This window comes from Falco punctatus, assembly GCF_963210335.1.
Source record: "Falco punctatus genome assembly, chromosome: 7".
Lineage (NCBI taxonomy): Eukaryota > Metazoa > Chordata > Aves > Falconiformes > Falconidae > Falco > Falco punctatus.
The window spans coordinates 11,775,785-11,792,965 of NC_137587.1; the positions used below are offsets into that span (position 1 = coordinate 11,775,785).

The 17,181-nt window shown below is 38.6% G+C and overlaps 1 protein-coding gene across 2 annotated transcripts in view; it reads left to right on the forward strand.

Moving 5' to 3' along the window:
• The window catches only part of BAZ1A (bromodomain adjacent to zinc finger domain 1A), a 65,246-nt gene that overhangs the window by 14,842 nt on the left and 33,223 nt on the right, over positions 1-17,181 (forward strand). For both annotated transcript variants that reach the window (XM_080395124.1, XM_080395125.1), the window contains 5 exons: positions 5,450-5,593; positions 11,682-11,780; positions 12,981-13,068; positions 14,811-14,945; positions 15,616-15,718. In XM_080395124.1, the coding sequence (XP_080251250.1) occupies positions 5,450-5,593; positions 11,682-11,780; positions 12,981-13,068; positions 14,811-14,945; positions 15,616-15,718 (569 nt within the window). The remainder of the gene's footprint in view (positions 1-5,449; positions 5,594-11,681; positions 11,781-12,980; positions 13,069-14,810; positions 14,946-15,615; positions 15,719-17,181) is intronic.

Sequence of the window (17,181 nt, forward strand, 5' to 3'; positions counted from 1 at the left end):
TTGTACTAGTTAGCTTAGTAAAAGATGTCATTTATTCCTTCAGATCTTGTCTTGCTTACACTTGAAAGTAATTAGCAAGGTATATGAGAACTGTTAGGGCAGGGATATGAGTTGCTGCACTCTACCTGACATTTACTTCTTAACAACTTCGTAAAAGCTGACAAAACAGAATGAGGCTGTAGCATTTTGGTGGTACTTGGTACATGCTACTATAGCCTCTTGTATTACTCTTTTTGGGGTTTTCTGTATTCAACTAACTTTACATACTGTTAGAAAAGATGTGCTTTTTTAATTTTGGCATTTGAAAAACTTTGATTTGCACGTCTTTTAAAAAGTAAATTTCCTTTTGCTTCTGACTTATTGATCATTGTTTTCTTTATGTTAAAGGTTGGCCTCAAAGTATTGCAATAGTCCTCCACTGCCCCATTTGAAACAGCCTTCTGTGTCCAAGGGATGTTTTTTTGCTTGTTTATTATAAAGCATACAGAGGCACATTTATAACTCATCTGGGCCTTCAAGGGATATTTTTTTTTAACTTGAAATGAGGACATAGCAGAGTGCCAGACTATTATTTCTATCACAGTAGTTAGCACCAGCCAGATCAAAAGCTGTTGTGCAGAATGTTCAATCTAAGGGCAGCATAGAAGCGGTCTCTCCTCTCACAGCTTGTAACTCCAGCCTTGGTTGGATGTAAAGGCCTACTCAGCGTTTGGGAAGAACTTCTCCATGTAAGTGTAGGTGCCAATAATTGCAGGGTCGAGGTTTCTGCTTGGCATCCTGTGATGGCTGGTTTTGGTCCATCATGTAGTGGAGTGCAGCTTCTCTTTCTCTTCCTCAAATCGTGTTCTGCTTCAGCAGAGGTAGGTGGAGATAACCCGCTTGTCATGCAACTCGTAATAGTTTGTGTGCATGCCTTTGAGTTGCTGAGCTGAATGAAGGAGAAATTTGGCAAGTAAGTTGTACTAGCCTTTGTTCTGGGTTTTCCTGAATCATGCTGGTCTTGGAGTACTGGCGAGTTTGAAGCATGTACCAAGTCTTGCCCAACTTCCTTGTTAGTTGTGTGATTTCCCTGTAACAGACTTTCCTAGTATCCCAGTGTTCACTTGCCTAGATGTCACTTTTCAGTTAGGAAGGGTAAACTGCTGAAATCACTGGGCTACTCAAGAAATTGTAGTGTCTCAGGGACTCTAAATGAGGGAGGTCTTAGTACTTCTCCTTCCTTCTCTGCTTTAGTCTGTGGCCAGTATTTGCCTCTTGCACATGCTTTAGTTGTCACCAGATCCTTCAGTGCGCTGTCTGAAGTAGCTGGTGTGACACGAACTTACCCAGCTTTTGCTGTGTTAATTTGTCTGGGGTTTTTTTCTTTCTTTTTTTTTTGTGTGTGTGTGTCAGGTAGTTGAATTCAATTTAACGGCAATCAATATAAAAAGTACTGAGTGCCAGATCTACAAAAGGCAAGCGCTGCACCAAGTATGTGGCTGGAAGGAGGAATGGCGAGGGAAGATTTCCCCCTTTGGTGGTGTTGAACTGTTAAGACATCTCTGCATCTCATGGAACAGCAGCCTGAGGCTGCAGGTGCAGTTTGCTTTTGTATACCTTCAGCCTCCTGCTTCCTTACTGTTCTTCTGGAAGTGGCAAGGTTCAGGCTGACCTTTAAAAGTTTTCTGATAGGTGTGTTAAGCTGCTTTTGAAAGCACAGTCTAGAATGATTCTTCTAGAGAGAGAGACTGACGGAATTGGGTTTCTGGAGAAACTATGTCCTGTGCCACAGTCTCCAGTCAGTGTCTCTTGCCCTTAGATTGCTGGAATCAGTTATGTTTTTTCACCAGTGCAATTGATAGGCCCTACTCAAAATTCATGGAAATTAGTGGGAGATCTCAAGTGGTTGGGTTTTTTCATTTGAAATATTTGATAATATGCACTGGTATTTAAAAAAAAATTACATTGGTAATATCTCCTATAGCTTTGTTTAGAACTTTTGGGTCTTGTGTTGTAGTTCTCTTTCTTCAAACCATCCCCTATTTAATCATACAGGCCATGCACCACTTCTTGGAATGTTTCACATAACATGTGAGACCTCAGAGAGCTTGGTTTCTGAGCATAGCAGAAAACAAAGGTCTAAGCATAAAGGCCATCCTTGAGACAGGTCAGAGGACCTGTACCCTGTTGTTGGTAGCAGCCTGTTGTGCAGAAAGAGTTTCGCAAAACTGTTAGTTATAGGGTAATCCCCTTGCAGGTTTACTGTTCTAGCTTTTGGCTGTCTGTGTCAGAGCTAGAGTTGCTGGGACGATTCTGTAAAAGTTCATGATGTCTCTGTTCTCGATGTCTGATCCTTTTCTGAATACTTTTGGGATTCACTTTGTGTGGCTGTAAGCTTTTCCGTAATGTTTGTTGTTATTTGAAGAAAGTGTTTCCTGACTGACAGGGATATTAGGATACACATTTGTTTACTTCCTTGGTGCTGTCTTTTTAGACTGAGGTGCCCCCAGTTCTTCCTTCACGGGAAATGGTGAGTGCACAAGGTATCCTTTTTAGAAAGTATTTCAAGTAGTATGCTTCATTTGGGTATCTTGCTTAAGCTTTCACCTCTGCTGTTATGATATCTGCCTTATGATACAAAATAAGAGTTGTAATAAGTGAAACTCGGGGAATGATGAGGTTACTGAGAAGAGCAGATCTTCATTCATGCTAGAAGCAGAGTCTTTGCCTCTCTTAGCCCAGGGAATTGGCTGCGACTAGCCATGACTTGACTGTAGCGGGGCTAAAAAAGGTCTTCATTCGTAGATTATTGGTTTTTTTTAATGCCAGAAGGAATGGTTGCGTTGCTTTTAATCTCCTGTCAGTCAGTAATCATTGCATTTCATTGGATTATGCTTTTATTGAGCCAGGTAGTGCGTGTTTCACTTGATTACTTCCCCAAAGATTTCTGGTAATGATTTGAATGAAGAAATGGAGGATGGAGAATCACTTGCTTTCTGTGATAGCTTATTCCGTTAGTTATTCTAAAAAGGGAAAACAAACCCCAGGCAGCTGTATTGGGGATTTTACTACTTACTGAATTGAGTGTGTAGAATATATAATGCCTGTTCTTACAGCAGATGCGATACCCTGTTAATTACAGGGCTGTCTGATGGATAAACAGGTAAATTAAATGTTGGAAAAATACTCGGTAACTAAATATCCGAATCTTTTTGTCCAGGCAGATTGACTCGTGTGTGTGTGTTGGTCTGTTTTTCCAGGGCGTTGGGTGCTGTAGGTTGCGCTGTAGGCGTTGTGTGGCCGTCTCCCTGCGATTACAAATACAGTGTGTATGTGCTCCCTCTAGTGGTCTGCAAATAGCAGATAAATCCTCGGTAAACAAGTGTCAGTAGCCCTAATCATTGGTGCTTTTGATTATTTTCCGTTAGAAATTAATTTAAAAGTGTTTTTTTAAATTGATTTGAACTTGCTAGGAAATATATTTCATAATCTGAAACAAGAATTGGTATACTAAGAAGCCTGGCTTAGCAGGTGATCTTTGTTGGATTTAAACAGCCTAATCACACACGTTTTGCCATGCAGTCAGCTCCGTATTATTTAGTATGAAGGGGAGGCTGTGATGTTCCGAATACTGGAAAATGAAGATACTGTAATGACAGTATCTTAGGACTCAGCTGGAGTCTGGTGCTGGGCCAGACCTTAATAAGCCTTGTTGGTCTTGGACTTAGTTTGTGAACAGCCATTAGGCTCTGTCGCCATTACATACTTGGGTGCTCTTGGTTCTTTACATGGGGTCTGTTTAGGTTTGCACAGTTAATTAGCTTGGGCTCCACTGGCCAGGAAAATGTGTCTTCCTGCTCCAGACCAGCCAGCTTTGGGAACGAGGGCTGGCTGCACTGGAGTGGCAGCTTGCCTGCAGTCAGTGAGTCCATCGGACTCAGGCTGCCTCTGCATGCAGGCAGCTGGTGTCCCTGTGGACAATTAAGCATTAGTCATATTGTTTTCTTTAGGAATATATAAGGATGTTAATAAGTTTTTGGGTCTTTTTTTTATTATTTTCCTTTTTTTTTTTTGTTTTCAAATAACATATCCTGTTGGAGCATCCTAGAGCGCTGTTCCTGTTGGAGAGAGACTTGCAGAGGACAGCTATGGGCACTAACTGGGTTACTGGTCCTAGCTAAATTCACAAGTGAATATGGCCTAGGATATTTTGTTCTCAACTTTTCTTCCTGTGCGCCCTAGTTTTTTACTCCCCCCCCCCACCTCCTCAGTGTGTGCAAGTTTTGGATAGTACTGTCTGCTTGCAGAAAGCAGTGTGTGAGAGATATTTTGACATTGTTTCTTTTTTGCCAATGTTCAGTTCAGATAGAAGAACACTTAGAATTTGTCCTAAGAGAAAAGCTGTCGTTACAGTATCTTGGTTTTCCAATATTTGGAACATCACAGCCTCCCCTTCATACAAAATAATACGGAGCTGACTGCATGGCAGAATAGATTTGTTGGGGATTGTTTGTTTGTTTTTCTCTTAGGTGTGATGCCACACTAATACAAGTCCTGTGCTTCATGTATTCTCCAATTTATTCCTTTCAAGTGACAGCATTTGGTGTCCAGAGGAGAGAATTATTATGTGTTCTTTCTCCCCTGACCCTTTGAGCTTTTAATGGTAGTATGTGACAGCATCCATTGGCTGCAATAGTTAATTTTCATGAAGCAGACAAGGCTTTAGGAGATGAAACTAAAAAATATGAACCACGGAATTCCAGAAAGGGGTGAAAGTGGTTAAGAACCAGCTACAATACAGTTACCCAGCATGAAGTGTTGATTAATTATACTTTTTAATATGTAGTTAATTCTGCCTTTTATAACTAGCATTCAGGATGGCACAGGGATAGACTTGTTTTGTCAATTGTGTGCATGCCAGATGGAGCGTTAATACGTGTCAGCAGATAAATGGGCCATTATTAAGATTAGATGCATAATGATCATTTCAGCCTTGTTTATTTAGGTCATTGACGGCAGTAGAAGATGATCTCTTATAAGTAAAAATACTTTTGGATCTGAATTTTTTTTTGCTTTTCCTAGACTGCTGTCAAATGTAAAGGGTTTGGTATCTAGTTAACTTAATATATTACTTTAACTTATTAGTTTACTTAAGTGGGAAATGAGAAAAAAAATTGACAACCACAAATAATTCTACCAGTGAGTTCATTTAGTGAATGTAGTGAATAGAGTCCTTAGTAGTGAAGCCGGTAGCTGCGTAAGCAGATTAATTTGTTCGTTTATTAGATAGAACTCATGAAATTAGTATTTTACCTTCTATTTCAGCGCAATGTGCTTAGGTATTTACTTATTTATTAGGCAATACAATGTTCAGTTATAGATGTATTCTTAAAATAACATCAGCTACAACTTTAGACTCCAGGCGCTAGTGAAAGACTTCGACCATAATAAATGTCTGTGTTTTTTTCAGGTTGCCATGTAAGATTTTGGAAGTCATAGCTCCAGCGCATCACAACGGAATGGCAAACGGCCATGGTAGCGGTGCTGACGGAGACACAATTGTCATCAGTGACAGTGACGACTCAGAAACGCACAATAGCTCTGCACAAAATGGGTAAATGATACTTTTACAGTATAAAGCATTTGGGCTGAGTGGAAATGAAACTAAAGCAGACATGGCAAGGTCTGACCGAAACAAATGATTTGTATGGATTGTGAGTGTTCAGCCAGCTGAAGGTGACAAGCTGAATATTCACAGGTGCCAGTTATGCTATGTGTAAACCACCAGAGAACTGTGTGTTACGAGAAATGGAGTACCTACAGAATAATCATTGTTAATCTGTTTGGAATGACAGTGTTTCTGTTGAGAGATGGTGGAAGAGCAGGTATGCCTATCATTAGTCCTCTCTCTGCTGCAGAACCTGTGCTGCTATAGCTTGGAAAAGGCAGTCATATTCTGCATTTCTACAGTCTGGTACTACTTAGCATGATGTATTACTTCCATCATGGGACTCTGAGTTGAGAATGTTTTATAAGAGGACAAGCTCTTACAGGAACTCTCTGAAAAGTCGTTCGAGAGACATAATGCGTTTGTGTCCAAAATATAAAAATATACAAAGCTTTCTCATTGTGCCGTGTGTCCATATAAATACATACCATTGTATTTTATGGATTTGATTATGGTTTTAGGTGCGGTGAAATGTGTGTGTTTTGGTCTTAAGGAACTGTCTATAGGCTGGAGTAGCTTAATAATGTTGAATAAGAGAGCTTCGTGGCTATAATTGTGGTATTTAATTTGGAATATCCCTTTACCAACCAGTAACTGAGCTTATATATGCAGCTTATCCTAGCAGTATAACAAGAAGACAGATTTCTGTGCTTCACAAGCACAATGCTGATGGAAGAAAAGGTTTTGAAGATGGCCTGAATCTTGTATCTAGCAACATACAGGCTTTATGTGAACTGTTACTGAGTTGGAGATGTCACGTGGATGCAGAAGTTATTCTCATTGACTGCTTCATGAGATCTCTCATGTCCTGACATGCCTTCAGTAACTAGGGTGGAGCTCTTCACTTGGCTAAGAAAAGAACAGGGGTTAAATAATTTCTACAGTTCTCTGCTGTCTTTTGAAGGCAATGTCCAAGTTCTTCATGGAGAGTTCCTACATCTTTGAGAAAACAAACACATTTTCTGTGTACGATGAGGCATATGGCATTTGAAAGGAGGTTATTCCTGGAATTATGCAAGTATGCACAAAGCTTGACTGTGGGATTGATCCTTTTATATTGCTGTCACTTCCATGTATGCAGAGCTGGTAGTAAGACTGAATCTTACACTCCCAGTCTGTGTTTTTTCCCAGCTGATTACTTATTTTGACAATGCAGAGAAGGGAGGGAAAATAATTTCTTTCTCTTAGAGAGATCTTGTGAGAATATAAAAATTTTTGAAGCACTGTTCTGGAGCATACCTAACTAAAACTTATGCTTGAATTGCAAACCTCTTACAGCTTTAAAATGCTTACTGAAAGTTTCAAGTCAGTCTTTTTATAGAAAGTGCAAGAGTGTAATACCATTTTGGTTAGTTTCTGGATGTATTCTGGGTATATGCAAACTTGGAAAGTATTACTTGCGGTACCTGTAAAACCTATCTGAAAGTAGAGCATTTTTATCATTTTTTTGTATTTTGGCATCTAAGATTCTTTATAGCCTTACTCATAACAATAAGAAATCCCACTGAACCGAATGACATTGTTTTGCAGCCCTAATCCTTCAGGGACTATATTTTGTTGTTTATGGAGAAACTTGAATGTGGAGAGTATGGATGTTATTCACCTTGGGACCAATGTCAAGTTGATATGCACAGAACTGCAGTTCTGCCTCCGTCTGCACACAAATCTCCAGGTTTTGAGACCCAGCCTTTGTGCAAAGCTGTAGTGCCGTTAAACAATGGTACAGCAGATGCTCAGTGTGCTTGTGAGAGAGGGGGAGGGGAGCACAGCACAGATTGATGGGCCATCTGCAAATATTTTTCCTAAAGAATCTGTAAGGCTGGAGAATCTTAACTGAAAATAGATGTCATTAGAGATCCCAACCTTTCTCTGACCCTACTCCTGTCTGTGTGAGGCAGAAATAGCCACGCGTTCTGTACAAGTGTTCCTGCTGACCTTTTTTATTGTATTCTGCAGTAAAAGCTGAGGTGGTACAGGGAGAAGGAGGCCAGCACACTCTTACTCCTGCACTCCCTCAGAAAAACAGGCTGCCTTGTATAAGGCCTGGGTTACAACGCAAAAGGTAGCAATCTTCTGAGATCTTAAATTGTTGATGCTATGCCCTGGGACCCTCTGGTACTGGAGGATAGTGGTCATCATAGAACAGCAGTGTGCTAGACTTAGGGATAAGGTTGAACTCTTGCATTTGCACTAGCACTCAGCAGCAGATTGAAGATTGAGGGGCTTCTACTGCCAAATATATACAATATTAGCTGCAACTTAATTAATGGCATTCCTTCTGCCAGGGCTATGTGTAATGTGAACTATCAATGCTAGAAAATTTTTTTTTGGCTTGTTAGCTGGTTTGTGGCAGTAAATTTGGGTGCTTATTCAGTGTGAAGTATCATCTTTATTTTGGGGAAGGATTGATTGTTTCTGCAAATTTTGGGATGCAAGCAGAGCTAATAAAGCTTTTGGAAACAATGCCAGTAATACCTTACCATCCATATTTTTTGCTATCTTCAACCTAATTTTCTGCCTGTAGTTGGAGAAGAAATTATGAACAGGATATGTCAGAAAGTGTGGTTGTAGCTTGTCCTTAAAGCTATACTGTATGTTCAGTAGAACAAATCTTTCCTCATCTTTAATTCTTCTCTTTTGTTCTCTTCTTTCTTCCCCTCTCATCCCTCCGTCCCCTGAAGGTAATAACAATGATGGTAGGTCTTAGTCTACTTTGTATTGTAAGGAAAGACCGAAGTCCCGGATCAAAGGCAGCCTAAAATCTTCATCAAAAGGCTCAAAGTCAGGATTTTGTTGCAAAGTGCCATTGTCTTGTCCCTACAGCAGTATAACCAGTATGCTGTCAACAGTCTTGAGGTTGCTGTGTTTCCCTGTTGAAGTTCTAGATTGCAGAAAACATTTGCAGCTCCAAATGGGCAGTTTTAATTGTTTAGTATAGAGTAGCTTGTCAGTGGCCACCTTCAAAGGTGTGAAGAGGCCAGCTTTTCTATCAGGGTCAATATACCGACAGGTGACTTCTGAGTAAGGCTTGCACTGGAGCATGAGGCCAGAAGTGATTGTGTTACTTGGCTAGTATTCTTCAAGGGAGCTTTTTTCATTGCCAAACTTAGTCAAAGAGAAGAAGAAGCCACCGTCTCTTTTCTTGAAAAGCGGTACAGCATTCATTTTAGGTGCATTCCTGATCCTCTTACCCTCGGTATTTTTTGTGAGATTTTTCTAGTTCTGTTAGTCCCACAAGATATAAGTAGTTCCAGCAAGACTCAGACTAGATAGTTGTATCCTGGACAAGGTAACTCAAAAGGACACGATCTCACAAGTTTTTCGGTAAAGCTACCTGAAGACCTTGTTGTCTGAATATAACACAGCAGGACTGTAAGCAGAAATTTATATCCAGGTCATGTGGTCACCATCTCGAAGTAATTGAAGGGCTGATGGAAGTAGTGTCTGTTGATGGTTCAGAATAACGTCGTTCAAAAAAATGCAAGACTCCGTCAGGTGCTAGGCACGTTTACCTGAGTGCAGTAGCAAGCAGTACAATATGGGTGAGTCAGTTCCAGTTTTCATCTGTTACAAGGTATTTTGTATTCTTTCCTCTGGATCTGGGGTTCCGTTAGGGCTGTCCTGTGAAGGCTTGCTGTAGGAGATCTCTGCTGCACAACGGGTCTAACCTTTGCTAACTCTTCTGTGTTTTATAAAATGCTTTATAAAGTGAAACATAAAAATTTACTACTTTTATGCCAAAGCAACTAGATAATGATATAATTTTTCAAGCCTTCTATGTGTACCAAATGACCTTTTTCTTCCTTTTCTGCACTAAGCAAAATTTTTAATTTAAATTTGGATTTATTACTGAAAACTTCCCCTATATATTAACTTGGTTTCTGAGTTTCCAGTGAGTATCTTAAACAGAAGAAATTTAGTATGTTTGGAAATTAGGTTGGGACTATTACATGTGCTCCAGCGAAGGTGAGAGAAAAGTTTACTCAAACTGAAAAGTAAAGGTTAATGACAGAGGAGTGAATCATTTGATTATTCTTTGGGCCCTGCTTTTAATTACGGACAGTATTGGAGCTTAGAATCTATTCAGAACATATAAATAAGCTATCTGTGACCTTCTTCAGCTTGTTAGACTAAAGGGCTGGAAACACAGAGGTGTATGGTGAGGGAACAAGTCTGATTTGATACAGTGCAGAAATTCCTAGTGACAACCTTTATTACTTTAGCTTTCCTACCTCGAGACTGAAGATGAACATGGAAGACCAAGTCATGGTATGACCAAAACACAAAGCTTCTTTTAACAAACTTAAAATTGTAGGCAGAGATGTTGAAATCTTTCCAGTGGGTATATGAATTACTTTATCAAGTTTCTCTGTTTTGCTAATGTAATAAAAAGAACCCCACCCAGCTAGTCACATTTCTTTAATTAGTCTGAGTGACTCAGCTTGATACTTTAACTTGGATAGCATCATACAATGCAGAAAGTATATATATATCATAGTGCATATCTGTAAGTCCAGTAGCTGTGTTGCTGTTTCCAAGTCTAAATCTTCTTTTCTGTCCCTTCATTTCTTTAACTACGTTGTAGGTAATTGTAAACTATTAATCATTGTAAACTATTTTTCTTCAGGAATTATTCTCATCTAAAATGACACTAACTGTGGATAAGTACTGTTTCTTTTACGCTTCACTTGTATTTGTTAATGTATGTATTATCAGACATCTGAACGTTGCATTTCTTATGGACTTCTATTTCACAGAGTTAGTAGGAAAAAATAAGAACTGGAGCAAATTTCACAGTCAGCAACCTTGCAAAGTACAGTCACTACATCTTGTGTGTGTTTTTCATAGGAGCAAAGAATAACAAGTGGTGTATTGATTTACTTTGTTCTGTCTCAGACTCCACCTTCAAGCATCGTGTAAATGCCAGAACGACTGACGATGATGAAATGCATAGCTCTAAATCTCCTAGTTCACTCATAACTTTTTCATCTTCCCCTTGATGAAACAAGACGACGGTTGAATTTTTTTCTGATAAAGCAATATAGCTTTTGATTACAAATTACCACTCTAGGAGAAGTTCTGTTGTTTAATAGCAAAATGCAACATTATTTAAAGGAAGTGTCGGTAGTTTAACTCTGTTCATGAACCCTGTCCATAAATACACCACACTATTTAAAGTATATTGTCTGTAGCAGAAAGCCTCTCTTTTGTTTTTTAAAGGAGTTTTGGTAGCACACCAGACCTGGGTGGTTGTTCTCCTAGGAAAAGGTGTAAGAAAACAGTTACTGCTATGTTAAAATGGAAGAAATATTTGCTGTGGGGGGAAAAAAAAATCTAGTTCTCTGTAGCTGATAGCTGTAAAAGGAAAGTACACTTTGGGAGGGAAGAACCCAGGTAACTCGATAAGCATTTATTTTAAAGTGTAGGTGCATTGCCTTACGATTCCTGTTATTTTAAGAATGTTGTTGGTGAAGATGCTCTTTCTAAACTGATAGTTGAAAGATATTCTGCCTGTCTTTTATTCATTTTGAGATGTGATCTGTAGCTCTGTGGCTACTATTTTTATTCATTCTATTTAACTTTTTACTCCATCCTCATCATATTTTCTCCTTTTTTCCTGCCTTCCTGTTGCCATCACTAGTACTAAGGTGATGATTTTCTGAGGGAGAGAGATGTATCATACTTGTCTCCCTCTTTGTTCTTCCTTCCCTTCTCATCTCCCATCTCCCCGCTAATAAAACCAACAGCCTTGATCCCCTGGAATTAGCTTTGATGCAGATTTAAATCTAGTGGCAGAAGATTTGGCAGAAGTTAATGGGTTCTCTTTGGTCCAATGGAAGTTACAGCCTGTATTAAGTATGGCTGGATATTTTCAAGAGGTCCATTGTGTATGCCTATAAATACATTAAGCATGTACAGTATAAGACTGTTTTGTGAATGCAGTTAACTCTTAAATTTTAAAAAAAATTTTCAGGGAGAAGAAAGCCATGATTGATCCTTCTTTGTTCAAATACAAAGTCCAACCTGTTAAAGAACTGTATGAGACCGTTATCGTTAAAGCATCTCAACTAAGGTAAAAATGTGTATATGAAAGGTAAAATTGTACTTAATAACTGTGTGAGTCACTGTAAGATGTTTTTGATGTAAAATGACATTTTAAAATAGCAGAACTACTAATGAGAGGCACTGGAACAAAATGCTGTATGCGGCAGGCTTTCTGTAACAAGGGTTCCAAGCCTTACTACTGTTAACACAGGTAACTCCTTACAAGTCTCTGCTTTCATTGGCATTCAGGTGAGACCTGCTGTTGCTTCTGATACCTGTGCCTGCTGCTGTGACTGATGGAGTAGGTGGAAAAAAAGTTTGGGAACCCTATTCTATAATATTAATGAACTATTGGCATTGTGAGTGCTCCCTCTGTGTGGTAGCATTGCTGGTTTGAAAAGTTGGAGCAGACATTGGCAGTCAAACTGCTTGACTGCTTTAAAATGGAAAGCTGCAAAGAATTTTTGCTTCTTAAATAATGTAACTTTGTCTTGAATTTAGCTAAAACTTTTTTTTTTAGAGTAGATTTTGCATCAAAACTTCTTAAACTGGATACTTTGGGGAAAAAAACACAACCCTTCAGTGATTTCAAGTCATTTAGTTCCAGCATGAATGGAGATTAGATTTTTCATTAACTACTTGTAGTAGTTTTCTTCTTCCCATGAAGTGGTGCAGGTTCCCTGGGATGCCAGGAAGCATTTAGAGCCCACACTGTCCTGCAGCGAGGAGTGCTGCAGCCTGACCAAGCAGTGTGTGAATTCACCCCTCTCGCTTGTTCAGTGCCTTACCTCCCCATTTAGAGACGTGAATGCTGCTTTCCTGCTGTCCTTGTTTGCTTGTTTGTTTTTACCCTTCTCTGAAACAATCAGACTTCGGTTTTGTTCGGGGATTTTAAAAGCTACTGTGATAGAAAGGAACGTTTGGAGGATTTAGTGAGGATGAATAGGTTGTGGAGTTTGTGTGTGTATAGAAGAGGGCATACCAGGATCTTCAACACAAAAAATACAGGTGCATAAAACAACCGTTGGGGTTTCTTGTTCATAAGGAAATTTTTAATTGAATTGAGATTGCAAAGAACAGCTGTTCATTACAGTAGTAAGGGTGTAACTTACAACTGAGAAAATGGTCGCATCATATGATCTGTTACATGTGTTCTTGCACATATTGTCAGCTGTACTTATTATCAACTAACATTTTTAATAATTGCTACCTTTCTTTCCTGATACAGCCGGAGGAAACATCTCTTTTCTCGTGATAGACTTAAACTTTTTCTGAAACAACACTGTGAACCACATGATGGAGTCATTAAAACTAAGGTAAATAAGAAGGAATAATTTGTGGGATAGAATTACTGACCCTACTCAGTCTTTTTTTTGCTGCTCCTTACTAGCTGCTCAGAGCTTCTTTTAAACTACTTGAAGATTAGCTTTTTGTAAGTATAGTATATTGAGTTAGTATTCGACTTTTCCAAAACAAAATGATGAATACTGCAACTTTTTCCTGTAAAAATAAGATTTTGTTAATTTGTAAACAAAATGGTAGTTTTTCTGTACATGAAGCAGAATTAAATTCACTGAATTTCCCTTTAGCTACCAGTTTACAGAAGTCCCCAAAATAAAAATGGGAGCTTTTACCTAGAAAAATGTTAATTATTAAAACACAGTATATTTTTGCTTAGTCTAATGCGAGTTGTTTTCATTCTTGAAGGTGTGTAGCTGGTATTTCAAAGACAAACTATTTTGTTTTGGTACAGTAAGTTAATATTATTCAGTTGTAATGCTTTTAGCTGGAAAATATTTTACTGTAGATTGAATTCAGTCTCCTGTTTTTAAGTGGAACAGAGGTACTGAAGAGTTCATGTGGCTAGAATGGGCTTTTGATGAGGCCGTAGATGTTGAATATGTTGGGTTTGGTTTTTTTTTCATCTTATGTGGAAAGATATGGTGATACTTTGTACAAGTTCAGACTAAAGTTCACATCTTAATCTGTGCAGGATAACTGAGAATTTCTGTTTTCTTGCGCTGAAGGAATTGAGCAGCTTTTCCCACACTGACCAAGTAGGCAGCAATTTCCCCTGCCTTGCTGTGCTGCAGGAAATCCTTGACTCTTCCACTGCCTGTTGCAGTCTTGACCCTGAAATCCTGCTTATCTTCATCTTGTTTTCAGAAAGTAGCGTGTTTGTTTATTATATTTTGTGTGTAAGGGGAATCCTGGTACAGCTGTGTAAAGGCTCTGAGAGAGGACAGTCTGGTCTCTGGAAGTTGCGGGAAATGACAAAGACAGCTAATATCTAAATAAGTTCGTAACTTTCAAGTTTGTCTCTTTTAAAGAAATAGAAGAAAATAGAGCTGAAAGGGATAAACCACCTCCTTCCTTGGGCTTGTTAGCAATCATACCCTTGATGTGATAGGTGACACATGGGTCTAGTGATTTATTAGCAATGCGTCCTGGTACCTCAGGAAGATTGTTACAGTCTGTATATGCGTGCATTGTCATTGTCTCTTTGGACTTTTTGTGGAGTGTCTCCTTGTTCCCTTGCTGATTGCCTGCATTTCAGTGGTTGTGTGAATATGTCCTGTTTGGGGTGTCTCCTTTGCATCCTCACCTGTATCACCTGGTAGGGCAGGCTTCCTTAAGTCACCAGACTGAGAGAGTCAACTTGCAAAGAAACTTTGACAATTCAGAATGAGAAAAGTCACAAATTTTCTCCTCTTCCAAAAGCGTTTAAATATGATAGAGAATTATATGATTCTTCAGTAAATTAATTTTCTGACTGACTTTCTGCCAAAAGTCCTTCTCAGCACATTTCACCAACTTGCTAGGAAGACTGTGTCCAGCTGTGTTTGCTAAAAGGCATCTAAAGAAATAAAATCTTGCCAAATGAGACCAAATTCTATTTTCAGATGTGTGACTTAGAGTATTTCAGAGTTCTCCTAAGCCAACCAGTTGTGGATGTACTTACTTTTATTGTCTTGTGTGAATTAATGATTAATTAGCTTATATTTATGAAGAGATAAGAATTTCACAATGAATATCTGTTTTCATCTTTCTTACTAAGGCAACATCAATTGCAAAATATAATCTAGCAGAACAAAATTTCTCCTACTTCTTTCCTGATGAGCCACCCACGTTTATCTTCAGTCCTGCAAGCAGGCGGCGAGGGAGACCTCCAAAGAGGGCATCTACTAGTCTTGTAAGTAATAACATTTTTAATTTCAGATAAAGGCACATCAGTGTAGTCTTCTGTTTTCACTGAACTTTCAGAACAGTTGGAACACGTAGTTGATGTGCTTTTTTTTTTTTTTTTCCTTAAGGGTGAATTGGGGTATATTACATAATTGCTGTTAGATTGCTTTATAGTTAAGCTGGTAAAAGGGACCATACTTGATATGTTATCTTCCTATTTTTATCTATCTTATTTCTGTGATCCCACCAAGAAACTAGCTTTTTATTGTGTTGTGAAGGCATGCGTGTCCCTTCTGGGAATGATTAATAAATAACTTGCTGAAAAACTTTTTGATCTGTGCTCTTAGATATAATTACGTCACTTGCCCTCAGATACAGTTATATCATTTGCCTCTGTTTAAACACAGCAAAGCTTAGTGCTCTAAACTAATTCATTTAAAAAGAAAACTGGAAGAAAAAGGTTTGTTTTTTCTACACCACACCACTGCTCAAAAATATTAGGCAGGATCTCTGAGTAATTACTATGTTTGTGGGAAACCCTTATAGCCTGTTTTTATTATTGTTTTAGGGAACAGTTGAAAAATTGGGACTATCTATTGCTGGTCATTTCATTGTAGATATTATGTTCTTTTTTTTTTCTTTTCTTTTTTCCCCTCCCTCTCCAAATTGGCTATCAGGAGGATGATGTTACTACTAAACAAAATACCCAAGGAAGCAAAAGTAAAGTAGCAAAGGAAAAGACAAGGTTCCCGAAGCAAAAAGAAGATATGCAGGCTATGGGTAAGTTGAAGTTTAGTCCTGTTGACTAGTAGAACCAGTTTTTGCAGGTCTGAGTGCAGGCCATAATTGGCGTATTTTTGGCGTTGTACCTTTCAAAGGGAAAATGTAATAAGAGTGCCCTGCCACCGCTGTACTGCAAAGTGCTCCTTTCAGTGGTTAGAATGGTTGTTTTCTCTTTATTTTTTCTTATTTTAAACTGGGGAAATATAGGAAGCTTGCAGTCCAGCTGTGTTGATTTCTCTTGGATAAATAAAAAGCAAAATACATTTTTGCAGAAGTTTGGAGTGTAGGGTTCTATTTAAATTTTACCAGCTGAAGGTATATCAGAACAAACATTTAACACAAATCAATCTATTGTATGATGGAAATCTGTAAATGGAAAAACTACCTCAAAACTTAAGAGAACTGCAATGCTTTCTAAACTGGTAATAATCCCTAAGGAAATCTTGGGTCTTTCTGAAGATCTCTGTGTGTAGATATTTAGGGTACGTCTAAATGTTCTGCAAGATTACTTACAGTATGTTTAACAAATTTTTCTAACTAAAAGACGACAAATTACTTAAGAGGTCTTTATTTTGGATTGATTGAATTATTTTGGCTTAGTTTTGACCTGTTTCTGATCTATTTAAACTTGGTTTCAAATGAAGTAAGGCAACCCACATGCCTTTTGTATGGGTTTAACTAGGTATGCTGTTGCTTCTTTTGAGGAGGCAAAGCTCAGACAAGGGTTGTAAGCACTGATAAGGAAAGGCTTTCATCTGTGGGAACATTTCAGTGAACTTTTGGTTTCTACCTCATTTCTATTATCGTAGAATGTTTGGGGATGGCAGGGACATCTGGAAATTACCTAGTCCAACATGTGCTTAAATAACTGCAAAGTTGTCTGAGGCTGCTAAGAACCTTTTCCTCCTAGGACATGGGGACACTGGAGTTTAACAGGCTCCACTGAACTTTTGTGTCCACTTTTTTGCACAACTAGCATTTATTTATGTGCTGGAAATTATGGCGCCGAGCAAGGCAACAGAAGCTTTGATGTTGATCAGCTTCCTTTCTTGTGTGGTGTTAACTACAGCCTTTAGAAGGCTAGTTAAAACACATTATGGCTTAATTCTATCTTTGTGTTATCTTATTGCTCCCCAAAACCCAATGCCCTTGAAACATACAGTTACAAACAATGGAAGAACAATCAGCCTTGAGATAAGCTGTGTGACATGGAGATCCAAATGTGTTTATATTTTCTGTCACCTCATTAAAAAGCTGTCACAACATGTTGATATTCAGAGTTTGTAAATGCTTTCTGTTCTTTCTGTTGAGGGGACAAAATCATGGTGAATGCATCAAATAAGTAAGAGTAACAATAAAAAAAATACGGTGATGTCACACTTGTTCTGTGGGCTTGTTTGTGGCCCAGTGTTTGCCCATGATGATAAACTTTTTTAAAGATGCAGTTCTTTAATACCAGC